This window comes from Triticum urartu, chromosome 7A (assembly GCF_056163025.1).
Source record: "Triticum urartu cultivar PI428250 chromosome 7A, HENAU_Tu73, whole genome shotgun sequence".
Classification (NCBI taxonomy): Eukaryota; Viridiplantae; Streptophyta; class Magnoliopsida; order Poales; family Poaceae; genus Triticum; species Triticum urartu.
Window position 1 is genome coordinate 215,757,012 of NC_141879.1, and position 13,610 is coordinate 215,770,621.

General features: G+C 41.8%; 1 protein-coding gene across 2 annotated transcripts; it reads right to left on the bottom strand.

The window, feature by feature from the left end:
• Positions 1 to 2,412: 2,412 nt before the first annotated feature.
• Positions 2,413 to 13,381, bottom strand: LOC125521467 (pyrophosphate--fructose 6-phosphate 1-phosphotransferase subunit alpha). Of its 2 annotated transcripts, XM_087531942.1 has the most exons (19): positions 13,253 to 13,381; positions 12,999 to 13,170; positions 12,407 to 12,579; positions 11,274 to 11,386; positions 6,066 to 6,254; positions 5,836 to 5,903; positions 5,625 to 5,708; positions 5,294 to 5,347; positions 4,945 to 5,025; positions 4,766 to 4,859; positions 4,411 to 4,484; positions 4,230 to 4,340; positions 4,104 to 4,148; positions 3,960 to 4,016; positions 3,740 to 3,844; positions 3,545 to 3,661; positions 3,305 to 3,408; positions 2,957 to 3,122; positions 2,413 to 2,879 (listed from the first exon to the last, which is right to left on the bottom strand). In XM_087531942.1, the coding sequence occupies exons 2-19, from the start codon at positions 13,068 to 13,070 to the stop codon at positions 2,751 to 2,753; spliced, it is 1,836 nt and encodes a 611-aa protein (XP_087388068.1). In that variant the 5' UTR covers positions 13,071 to 13,170; positions 13,253 to 13,381; the 3' UTR covers positions 2,413 to 2,750. The 2 variants fall into 2 exon arrangements, with proteins under 2 accessions (XP_087388068.1, XP_087388067.1); XM_087531941.1 differs by lacking the exon at positions 13,253 to 13,381 and having other exon boundaries at positions 12,999 to 13,206.
• Positions 13,382 to 13,610: the final 229 nt, after the last annotated feature.

A 13,610-nucleotide genomic window follows, 5' to 3' on the forward strand; every position in this document is an offset into this window, starting at 1 on the left:
GAGAAGACTTGGAGAAAAGGTAAGAAGTAATGGAGCTCAGCAGAGAAGCTCAGCGGCCCAACCCAGTGTACTTGAGAATGCCCTTCGGGCCCATAGAGCTCATCCTCTGTTTTTAAATAGTTGCAACCAACAACCTATTTTTCCTAAATCTAAAAAAGAACTATTTTCCTTTTACCTCTAGAAATAAAATCATTTTTTTATATTCATGCAACTATGCCACATCATCAAGTCATGCATCTGGTCATAAGTTACAATTTACGCACTAATTTATTCATGCAGCCCAGTCACCTCAGCAATCATGCATGGATTTGTTTCACTATTTTTGTGCGCATCATAGATTGTCATGTTACACATTTTTTTAGCACATTCTTTTGTTAAAAATGACGCCCGTTTGACTCAATCCAATAGATTCCTCTTTTTATACAACATTTCTGTGACATGCTTCATATACTTTATTGTTTTCAAAATATATCCCAAGGGCATTCTTAAATTTGTTTTTGCAATAGTTTTAGTTTTTAGCATATGTTTATCAAGATTCCCGCAGCGGGGCATCATCTAGTTCTTCATTGTTTTTGTGGGCACATGGAGCTCACTCTTACGGTGACAATACAACATATACCTCTGCATATAAAAGGTTAGATTTTTTAGCATGGCAAATCAAACGTCCAAAATGATAAATTATGTTGTCGTGAGGATGGAAATTTGTCAAAGAAGGATCCTTGCCGTGTCTGAACGTGCTAAAGATTTGCCATGCTTGGTAAAGAAAATTGACATCCTCACGACAACATAATTTATCATAAATCATAAATAAATTAAAAAGAACGCAAGATTTCCATTTCACCTCTCTTTCGTCAACCTTCCTTATATACCCCCTCCCCCCCCCCCCTCTTTCCTTCTTCTTTTTGATTTTTTTCTCCCATTTCAGTTTTTTTCCATCGATTTTCCTTAAAATGGAATCAATTGTATCATGTTTTATTAACTTACCAAAGCAAAAACATATTTCTTTGGTAAGTGATTAAATTCTACCGAATAAGTGCTTAACAATAACATGGTAGGTAAATCATGGCGATTGCTTACAAAAAATTGCCAAGATTTTAGCACATTAATATAATAATAGACGTGCAGTAACGGGCTAATCCATTAGAATGTTTATACTCCTGTTGCAACGCAGGGGCAATTATCTAGTTTATCATAAAAATGTTTGCCATGGTTAAAAAACTGACGTCAGATTTATTGACAAAAAACGAGCACATAAGTTCCAAAAACAGAACTATATTTGTCTCCTTGCAGAAAGGAAGAAGAAGAATTTGTCATGAGAGGAAGAGAAACCGAGAGAGATAGAGGACATAGTACAAGGATTATATTTATGATATACAGTTTTGCTAGAGCACATCTAGATGTGTCATAAGTATCGCATATCTAAGTTTTATGTCATTGATCTTACGTCGAGATTCATGTGGATATTTTCCTTTTCTTTTTCAATTTTTCTTTATGTTTGATTCACTCACTTAGATGTGCAATAACTAGAACACATCTAGATGTGCCCTAGACACACTATGAAAAAAATATACTCTAGGAAGCCTTTCGCATCCTCACCGGTCTAGACCATGTGATCCAACTCATTACCCATGGACATTTCCTGGCCGCTAAATCAACCTCTCGGCGTAAACACTTCCCACAATTGGCCAGAACACAGTCGATGTTCTCTGATCAATTGGACCTTCGGGCGAGGACTACCGAGTGAACCAACTCAGTTGCCATCCATGTGTTCATCCTCGAAGTAAATAAAACCACCAGCCAATTTTATGGACCCTCGGTATAATCTACTCTTTGAAATTTGTAGGTGCTCAGAAATTACTTTTGGCTCTCTTTAAAAAATGATTTTAAGTTTAAAAATCTGAAAATAATTAAACAAAAGAATGCGTATGTGCATAAAGAAATATAAGACCGTTTAGATCTAAACGGTCTTATTTTTTTATGGAGGGAGTACTTGTTTGTAAAGTTTGATGATGAAATGCATTTGTATGTGAACTACAAATAAAATTCATGTAGTGCACATATACCCTTCACTATAAAAGTATGTTCTTTTTGTGTAACTCACATCAAAACATATTTCTTTGTTAAATTTTACATATGTACTCCCTCCGTTCCTAAATATAAGTCTTTTTAGAGATTCTAGAAAGCCTTATATTTAGGAACGGAGGGAGCGCTTGCGGCTGTACTATGTTAAAAAAAACTAATCTGAAACTTGAAAGGTTGATTAGAAAAACTTTTTTGAAAAATCCAGGCTCCATAGAGCCCGGGAGCCCAAAATCCTCACTCCAGCTTTTTCGGCTTTGCTATGGTGCCACGTATCCCTCAAAAAAATAAAAAATAATGCTATGGTGCCATGTTGTCTCAAAAAAAAAATGCTATGGTGCCACTTTAGTGTGACTCAAGCCGCTTCTCTAGCGGGTAAGGATTGCATTTATATAAGAGAAGAAAAAATAGGGTTACCATTTACACAGTATTTTTTGTTATTATCCGGAGCTTCTAACTCACACTGATTATATTGACGTTGATTTCTGCCATAAAAGTGGGCAATTATTCCTGTTCTAACTCTTCCCAAATCCCAATCTCCAAACTTGCCACACTCTGCAGTCTAAAACTCAGATAAAGAACAGAGCCTATCAAGATCCCGGTTTCTACGGCCGACAAAAGGAAAATTATGCCTGTGGGATTCCGGCATATGGAACGCTCCGAGTTTGCTCTCAGATGGTCGCTTGGCCACTGTAAGACGGAGAAGACATGATGGTCAGCAGCTCCGTCACATGTGCCATGGAGCTCAGTGCAGCTTTCAGCACATCCTGCGAGCACCCAGGCTTCACGATGTTCTTCACCTGCGTGGCATGCATAATCATGAGAACCAATAAAAGGACTGTTACCAGTCGGATAACCAAGTTGTTGGCCGATGTACCTTCTCCAGATACTCCTGCAGCTGTTTGATCCTCCCCATGTAGTCCCGGTCTTCCACGCACAGCGAGATGGGCTTTGCGTCGGCCCCCGGTCCTTCGAATTGCAGCGGTCCAGGGTTCTTGTAGATGTCTTCCATCAGGAGGCTGGAAGAGTTTTGCCTCAGCAGCCTGCAAGGCACAAAACGATTACTTTGGTAAATACGAGCACATGTCTTTTTATCCTTTTACACGGTGTATGTATCCAGTGAAACAATGGAGAATTTCCTCTTCACAGGCAATGGAGAATAGAAGAACACGATGACTAGTGAATAAAAGATGGCACTTAATTTCAAACCAGAAATCATACGTACTCGTATGCTTTTCCTTTTAAGTCAACGCTTGCCATGTGGACAGCGGGCTTCCCAATTTGACTGGCAGTGGGACCGCGCGACCATCCCCTTACCGTCATCATAGACTGCTCGTGAACAAATGCAGAAATGGTTATGCATCACTTTGTGCTTCACATAAACTTGTGTGAGATGGATCATGTGCAAATCTTAAAGGAACATAATCTAAAAAACATACAAACACTAACAATCCCATATGCTCACCGTAATAGGAGCAGCTCCACATTTCCACTGGTCCACAGGACTTTTTAGATTAGTTACAGTGGCCATGTAGCCATTCAGACCAGCAGCTATGATGTGATAGCATACATGACCAAGAACCTGGAATCAAACAATTGGCCGGCCATCAAGGAGAATAACCAGATGGAACATGATATAGAGAAGTGAGGTGGAACTTACATAGGCGTAATCGCAATCAAAGTTTGACGGCAGGGCACCTCTTGCTTGGTAGCCAAAAAAGTGGCAAATTGCATTGAACTTCTTTCCTTTGTAAGTGCCTTCCTCCTAAATAAGCCAATAAACAATATGCACTGATAAAGGTGGTGCTTATTTTAAAAGTGAACTAATAACTCATAGGTCTTAAACTAGTTCTCCACAAATGACTGCAGGATATGCTCACCAGACGTTTGTTGATTTCTGTCTCAACTAACTGGGCTAGAAGCTTCTCAGTCTCAATCTGCAAGATACACATATAAATCTGATGCCCGAACAAATGTAAAACAAAAAGGATAGGCTAATATCACAGACTGAATTGCTGTGCCACCTGAGAAAGCTGAGCAGAGTCGTCAGATTCTGGATGCAGAAGTAGCTGCACGACAAAAAAAAAGTTGAAGCAATAAAATCTTCTCCAAATTATGGATTTCTGAATATGAAAACAAGAAATACATACCTGTTTCCTGATAAATGGAGGCAGAAAGTCAAATAGTGCAGAAGCCCAAGGCGAAAGATGAGAAGAGATGTTCTCAATGGAAACACCTTTATCATGTAGCCCATGAATTTCCTACAAGTATAAGCTAAGCTCAGTGAACTATTCAATAAACAACACCATTGTTTCATGTACTGATACTGACCTGAAGCAAAGCATATAATTCAGGTATACTCTCGACAAGGCCCTCGGGAATAAGTACAACACCATGGTATTTATCTGTGCAAGATAGTATGATACTGTGAATCATAAGGAATAATAGCAACTGCATGATATATTTATGTGCCCAAGATATTATGGCAACATGCATTATTTACAAGATGTCACCCCTTGGACGCTTAGGCAGCAAGGCGCCCTGGCAGCGCCTTACAATTATGCCCGCTTTACACGCTTAGGCGTCAGGGCGGTTGGTGCTCACCTTAGGTCGCCTTACCGCCTATTATAAACAATGGCAACATGACACTACAATACGAAGCTTGTAAGAACCATATGATTCCTACCTTTTTCAGCCCTTGCCTGCACAGCATCACATATCTGCTTTGTAATATCAGAAATTGTAAGTTTTGACGCAGCAACCTCCTCCCCTAGTAAGACCTGAGCATTATCAAGTCAGATTAGTTTGTAATGTTTGTATTATGGATCAAACAAGTCGATTCAAAATAAAAGTAGCATCCCTAACCATATTTGGATGTGACTGAAGAGCACATTCCAAGGCCACATGAGATGCTTTCCGCCCCATCAAGCGAATGAAGTAGTAATACTGCCGAGAAAAATGATGAAGCTTTAAGAGAGATAAAAATGTAGACTGCGTACTTGAATTTTGTGTGTTATAAAATTCAGCAATTATGTAGATAATACAGAGCGCCTTTATAAAATGGAGGCAAATTTATGAGTAATAGGCCGGTAGCACGGTATGTAGAAGAAAGAAAATGACTGAACTTAGGACTACTTTACTAGCTTTCACCAAAAAAAGTATTTAAACTCATGAAATGTGTTAAGGTGGAGGTTGACCATCCATTATGTGTTACCTTCTCAGCAGAAAGAGCATCAGTGCAGACATTACTTATGAGCTGTGAGTTCACCTGTTAAATAAGTAGCAATTCATGTTACCGTAAAAAATGTAAATTAAATAGCAAAATTAGTAAGGTAACACTAAAACAAACAATGCCGAAACCATAGTAAAAAAGAAGGATGATCAAACTGAGTAGTGAGAATGAGATGCTCCTCGCAGCTACTCACCGTACCTCTAGACAGGTCAATAAAATGTAACAGGCGGACTGGCGGACAGTGCATCTCTAAAATGATACCACATGCTAAATAAGGAAGCAACTCAATAGCTTGCTATATAAATTAATGTACCTTGCATATGGTATCAAAACCAACAGTTGTCTCGACAAACTGGCTCTTAAGGTCACCATTCAAAGTTACAGGAACACCAACTACCTGTTAAAAAACAGATTGTCTCAGGCTCTTTGCACTTTGTAAGGAAAATACTTACTACCACAGGGATGTGAACCAGTACAAACGATTATAATGAAGGAACTAGCTTTATTAGACAATTTTCAGCCACCTTTGTTGAACATTTCGACTCAGCAAAAGTCTCAGCAAGCTGAGCAGCATCCGTGTTGGATGTGACACCTACAAAAAGAAAAGAGGGCATGCAGAGTAAATAACAGGGTTTTTCCAATAAGGGGCGCTTTATTACTTAAAAGATTTAAGCATTACACCCGGCCTCTGCATAACAGAGTAAATAACAGCTAATATCAATAAAGTATCTTAATAGATAGTAATAAATGATACCTCCAATTATTACAAGAGCATCCAACTTCAAAGCTTGGCAAGTAGTCATTGCTGCCTTTACTTGTTCAGTTGTTCTGATTTGGTCCCTGGTTCGGCCAAGCATATAATAACCACCTTGATTTTTATAGGAAGAAAAAACTTCCTCGGTGATTTCCAAAGTTTTCTGAGCAAACAAGCCATCAGTTCCGCCTGTTTCAACACAAAAAATTAGAAATAATCAGTAAAAGGGAACAGATACAGGATTCATTATACGATATCTAATTATGTCCAAGTCAAAATTATGCATTCACACGTATATGTAGGGACAAAAAGCACTGAGGGCTTCACATATTTGCATTCCAAAGATTTAATAGTGGCACCTAGCACTGTTTAGCCAACTGGCTGTCTGACACTGATGAGACACTTAGTAAGATCCGAACATACGTTTTTCTTAGAATTTTTCATGATTTTGTGAGCTTGGATATGTAAAGTGCAGTTAAATAGGTCCTGCTTGATTCAAAGGATTCCAAAGACACTAGATAGACTATTCCTATAACATTGAGAACCCCAATAATTGTACCAAAGGAAGTTTGGTTGCACTATTGCAAACCACAGCAAATGATCAACATTTTTGTGAAATGGGTTGCATTAAGGAGTATCTGGGAAAATACTTGTGATAAACAATCATAAAAATCAAGCAGGACCATGTAGAATCCTAGAAAAATAGTGGAATCAGAGAGGTCCCTAATTGATTTTTTGTTTGCTGACTGCATTTTGCACACATGCACCTCGCGCACCCATTTGAAGTCAGAGAATTAAAAAAATCACATGTACAAAAAAGAGATCTGGATTGTTGCATGAAGTGTGAACTTGTAAATTCCGCTGAAATGTGTATCTACCTGTATGCTACACAAAATAGATGTTTTATGATCTACAGTAACATCAATTAGTGAAGATCATTTTGTGAACATTTACATTGGTTTAAAATGTGAATCTGCAAATTTTGGTCAAGAGTACATCCATTTATGTTTTGTAAAGACAAATGACCGGATTATCCTGGTCAAGCTGGTAGTTGGGGACTTGGTTCTCAATGTTATCAGCGTGTATGCCCCGCAAGTAGGCCACAATGAGAACACCAAGAGTGAGTTCTGTGAAGGCCTGGAGGACATGGTTAGGAGTGTACCAATTGGCAAGAAGCTCTTCATAGGAGGAAACCTCAATGGCCATGTGGGTACATCTAACACAGGTTTTGAAGGGGTGCATGGGGTCTTTGGCTATGGCATCAAGAATAAAGAAGGAGAAGATGTCTTAAGCTTTGCTCCAGCCTACGACATGATCTTAACTAACACCCTCTTTAAAAAGAGAGAATCACATCTTGTGACTTTTAGTAGTGGTCCACACTCTAGCCAGGTTGATTTCATCCTCTCGAGAAGAGGAGATAGGCGTGCGTGCCAAGACTGTAAGGTGATACCTAGAGAAAGTGTTGTCCCTCAGCATAAGCTTGTGGTTGCTAACTTCCGCTTTCGGATTCGTGTCCTGTTGGATAAGCGTGCCAAAGTCGCTAGACCGAAGTGGTGGAAGCTCAAGGGGAAGGTAGCTTAGGCGTTCAAGGAGAGGGTCATTAAGGAGGGCCCTTGGGAGGAAGGAGGGGATGCGGACAATATGCGGATGAAGATGGCGACTTGCATTCGTAAGGTGGCCTCAGAGGAGTTTGGAGTGTCCAGGGGAAGTAGAAGCGAAGCCAAAGATACCTGGTGGTGGAATGATGATGTCCAGAAGGCTATCAAGGAGAAGAAAGATTGTTTCAGACGCCTATACCTGGATAGGAGTGCAGACACCATAGGGAAGTACAAGATGGCGAATAAGGCTGCAAAGCGAGCTGTCAGTGAAGCAAGGGGTCAAGCGTATGAGGACCTCTACCAGCGGTTCAACACGAAGGAAGGCAAAAGGGACATCTATAAGAAGGTCAAGATCCGAGAGAGGAAGACGAGGGATGTTGACCAACTCAAATGCATCAAGGATGGAGCAAACCAACTCCTGATGAAGGACGAGGAGATTAAGCATAGATGGCGGGAGTACTTCGACAGGCTGTTCTGTGGGGAGAATGAGAGTTCTACCATTGAACCGGATGACTCCTTTGATGATACCAGCAGGCGTTTTGTGTGGCGAATCCAGGAGACTGAGGTCAACGAGGCTTCAAGAAGTATGAAAGGAGGCAAGGCGATGGGCCCTGATTGTATCCCCATTGAGGTGTGGAGAGGCCTCGGGGACATAGCGATAGTATGGCTAACCAAGCTTTTCAACCTCAGTTTCTGGGCAAGCAAAATGCCAGAAGAATGGAGACAGAGTATATTAGTAGCAATCTTCAAGAACAAGGGGGTGTTCAGAGTTGTACTAATTACCGTGGAATTAAGCTGATGAGCCATACAATGAAGCTATGGGAGAGAGTCATTGAGCACCGCCTAAGAAGAATGACAAGCATGACCAAAAGTCAGTTTGGTTTCATGCCTGGGAGGTCGACCATGGAAGCCATTTTCTTGGTACAACAACTTATAGAGAGATATAGGGAGTAAAATAAGGCTTATGATAAGATACCGCGAAATGTCATGTGGTGGGCCTTGGAGAAACACAAAGTCCCAACAAAGTACATTACCCTCATCAAGGACATGTACAATAATGTTGTGACAAGTGTTCAAACAAGTGATGGCAACACTGATGACTTCCCGATTAAAATAGGACTGCACCAAAGGTCAACTTTGAGCCCTTATCTTTTTTGCTTTGGTGATGGATGAAGTCACAAGGGATATACAAGGAGATATCACATGGTGTATGCTCTTTACGAATGACGTGGTGCTAGTCGATGATAGTCGGACAGGGGTCAATAGGAAGTTAGAGTTATGGAGACAAACCTTGGAATCGAAAGGTTCTAGCCTTAGTAGAACTAAAACCAAGTACATGAGGTGTGATTTCAGTACTACTAGGCACGAGGAGGAGGTTAGCCTTGATGGGTAGGTGGTGCCTCAGAAGGACACCTTTCGATATTTGGGGTCAATGCTGCAGAAGGATGGGGGTATTGATGAAGATGTGAACCATCGAATCAAAGCCGGATGGATAAAGTGGCACCAAGCTTCTGGCATTCTCTATGACAAGAGTGCCACAAGACAAGTTCTATAGGACGTCGGTTCCACCCACAATGTTGTATGGCACTGAGTGTTGGCCGACTAAAAGGCGGCATGCTCAATAGTTAGGTCCGGCGAAGATGCGCATCTTGAGACGGATGTGTGGCCACACGAGGAAGGACCAAGTCCGGAATGATGATATACGAGATAGAGTTGGGGTAGGACCGATTGAAGAGAAGCTTATCCAACATCGTCTGAGATGGTTTGCGCATATTCAGCACATGACTCTAGAAGCTCTGCATAGTGGACGGCTAAAGAGTGCGAATAATGTCAAGAGAGGTCGGGGTAGACCAAATTTGACATGGGACGAGTCTGTAAAGAGAGATCTGAAGGATTGGAGTACCACCAAAGAACTAGCCATGGACAAGGATGCGTGGAAGCTTGCTATCGATGTGCCCGAACCATGATTTGGTCGCGAGATCTTATGGGTGTCACCTCTAGCGTAAATGTTCACAAAAAATCATAACTTGAAAGGAGGCGAAGCAACCAGTAGTTTGTTGGACTTAATAAAGGAAAACAAGTATAAATTAGTCACAGAATCTCAGCCCTCTCTAGATCATAAGACTTTCGTCGGGTTATTGCGTGTTTCGAATCCTTAAGAAAATTGACCTATGAAGGACATTTGGATCATAGGAATGATGATACCAAATTAACAAGGGTTGATCTACTATGGTTCAATCTTATAGGAATTTAAACACTTATTGTACAACATCCTTTTTCCACTCATTCACATATGATTGAGAGACTTTCCTTATGGTTTTCATTCGTTCTATCAGAATTAACAAGGGTTGATCTACTGTGAAGACAAAGGCAACCTTCTTCAATAGGAGTAAATTCATTGTTGGGAACGAATATAATACTAGATTCTTGGAAGATACCTGGCTCGGGGACAAGCCACTAGCCTTGCAGTATTCTTCTTTATATAAATTGTACAACATAAATAAGCTTTCGTCCGTACAATACTTGGTTATGTTTTTTTAAATATCCAATTCAGGCGGGTGCCGGGGAACGATGGGATAGATGGTTGCATCTTGTGCACGGGTTGATGGAGGTTAACCTTTCTGATGCGCCGGATACCCTACACTGGAAGCTGTCTGTCCGTGTCAGGTGTATTCTTGATCAAATCCATGTATATTGATTTGATAAACACCAATCGTACCCAAAGGTCGCTTCACATTTGGAAGGTTAAGGTGCCGCTAAAAATAAAGGTATTCATGTGGTTTGTTCACAAGGGAGTAATACTGACGAATGACAACTTGGCAAAGTGTAGTTGGGAGGGTAATAAACGTTGTTGTTTTTGTGATCAGGATGAGTAATACAATATCTGTTCCTCAAATGTCCACTAGCCAAGTTATTGTGGCGGTCCATGTGTCCTTTAACCTTAGTCCTCCCAACACTTTATCCAGTATATTTGGTGCGTAGTTAAACCGGGTAGAGCCTAAGACAGTGGCTCGAGTAGGAGTGTATGGATTACTTTGGGCCATATGAAACTGCCGGAACGATGTCACTTTTTATAGACAAACTATCACAAAAAATTTGCAGGTCATTCCGGGTGTCTGCTTGGATCCGTACGTGGTCGTTACTCGGCCATGCGGATTACAGAAAGCTTATAGATATTGGTTGCAACCGCAGGAAAACGGTAGCACGGGATACCTACAACCGTTTTAGATGGGGGTCCAATAATAGGATAGGTGTTTAGTCATCTTACCCTATTTTTGCCGGTTGTGTCACTTTTTTTACCTTACTTTGGTTTGCGGATTGCTTGAGACGTTATTTTTGAACCTCGTACTTTGGTTATTAAAATGGTTGTATGCATCGTGTGATGCAGAGGCCGAGGGATATCCTCCTTTTTGAAGAAAAATAAATAAATCAGAACAACCATTCCTGCATTTTAAAATTCTGTTTTGGACTTGTATCCATGTTTTTTTTTCATTCCTAAAATGCTAGGACGCTCTAGCTAATGGGTGAATTATTGTTAGATTGAATAGTAGTTGGAATATTAAAGCTACATATCCATGAAAGAACAATCTGAATAAACCAATCCACTCACCAAGAAAACCGATAAGCTCGCTGCTTGGGTTGTGAGAATTTATAGCATTATATAGTCCCCATATAACATTGTGACCACCTGGGGACTGCCTACCACTGAAGACGACACCAACCCTGCACCCGAGAGATAATTTTACATTAAAGGATGCATGGAGAAAAAAATATGGGGGCATCTCAGAACGTATTTCAGAAATATGGAGTACCAAAGTAATTTATGGTTTTAGTCCCATCCTATAGAGTTACAACTTGCAACATTAGATTAGCTAACTACTGTTTGGCTTGATTACGCAGGTCTGAATGTCGTAGCCCTTCTGAAGTACTACAACAGTGACAGCCATAGTTAAAACAGGACAATGCTGGACGGGAAATACCCTTTGGCTCCCGCATGTATATACACCCTATATGGGATATTTTTTAAAATAATTAAACAAAAAGTCAAAACAGTTTAAAATTATTTTTAGATTAAACTTGACTTGCTTGCGCACTAGTATACAAAATTTCACAAAAAAAACCAACGTTGACTTCACAACGAAAAAGACAAAATTTATTTGCTATTATAGGTCACTATTCACACTATTTTGATCGAAAATTTGTCTTTTTTGAAAAGAAGTCAAAGGGGATTTTTTTTTGTGTGGAACTTTTCTCACTAGTACAATGAAAGGTCAAGTTTATTTCAAAAATATTTTCAGAATTTTTGACTTTTTGTTAAATTGCTAAAAAAAAATTCCATATGAGGTACATATGTACCAGGGAACCAAACGTTCCCCTCCAATGCTGGACCGCCTAGTGTTCATGTTTAGTGCAAACTGCAACGTATGGTACAAACTACAAAGTAGCACATCTATAATTCACATACACAACCCGTTGCATATATGCATCTCATGTACAGTATATTGGTTGAGATACTCGAAAGTTTTGTAGAAAGATGGAAAAATCACAAGCTAATTACTACTCCCTTCGTTTCATAATGTAAGACGTTTTTGACACTAGTGTAGTATTAAAAAACATTTTACATTATGAGACGGAGTAATAGTAAATTACAGATATGCTATTTAAGGAAAATGCCGCATTAGATGCCAGCACAAACTGAACATATCTAGAAGATTTTCCAGATCATATCTACAAGATGCGTACCTGACGGCAGGGTGCTCTGTTATGACCGTAGCGTCCGGCGCATTGGCCGTCTTCGGAAGGAAATGCGCCAGCCGCTGGCCATAGGTGTGCGGGAACGCGCGGCGGATCACATGCGCGTCAGCGCCGTCAGCCGCGATCGCGGCGTCGCCGTACTCCACCTTCACCGCGGTGCCCTGGTTTCCACCCAGAAAAGAAAGAGACCCATCAACTTGTAAAGCAAGAAAACGATCGGCTTGATCAGCCCAGCCATGGAAGATGCTTTCTACGAACGGGATGATTGGATCAGTGATCGGCGATTAGAGTGCCATCGCTTTCCCTTCGACCTTTACGGGTGGTAATCTCAGATCCGGTGGGGGAGGGGCGGTGGCATCGGCATCGGATCACCACTGGTGCACCTAGAATCCCCCCACCCCCACCCGAAAGCGAAGGGAAATATTCGAAACGGATAAACCGCACTCTCCATGCCGTCGACGAGATCGATCCTGTGGGACGGCGAATCGGGCATGATCCGGGAACGAGGGATCGGCGCACGGCGAGGCAATGCCGCGGCAAACGGTCGTGGGAAAGTGGGAATCGGAGGCCGGGGGTATACCTGGAGCCAGGGCGGGAGCTCGGGGCGGTATTCCGCGCGGTGCTTCTGGAGGGGCGACATCTCGTTGCCCATCGTTGCGGTCGGGCCTCTCCTCTCGCCGGAGTCGCGGTTTCACGTCGCCGGCCGGCCGGCGGGATCGGTGTTCTCCTCTGTCTCTCGCGGTACGGAGCCCCTGTTCGTGTGTTGCTGGAAATCAATAAATAAACTGTGGGGGACTGGCATTTATACCCGAGGGAGACGGAGGCGCGCGGCACCTGCACCAACGAAGCAGACACGTCACGCGCCCTGCACGCACCAACGAAAGGACCCGGTTTCCTTTACGAAAATGTCAGAGCATCTGCAACTCGACCCGATCCGGGCTGATAGGCAATCCTCCTATCCAGTCTATGCGTGAGGATGGATATGTAGACATTCAGACGCGTATGTAACGTTGCAGGGACCCATATGAAAACACGCGGAGACCCGTCAGTACGACGAGCCGCCTCCTTCGTTTTTTGGTGAGGGCATTCATGGTGCCGCGTAGCACCTCTCTGGCGTGCCGCCTGAGAGACCAAGTCCGGCTATTTAAGCCGGACGACAGCATTTCGACCCTAGCACATCCTCATCTCTTCC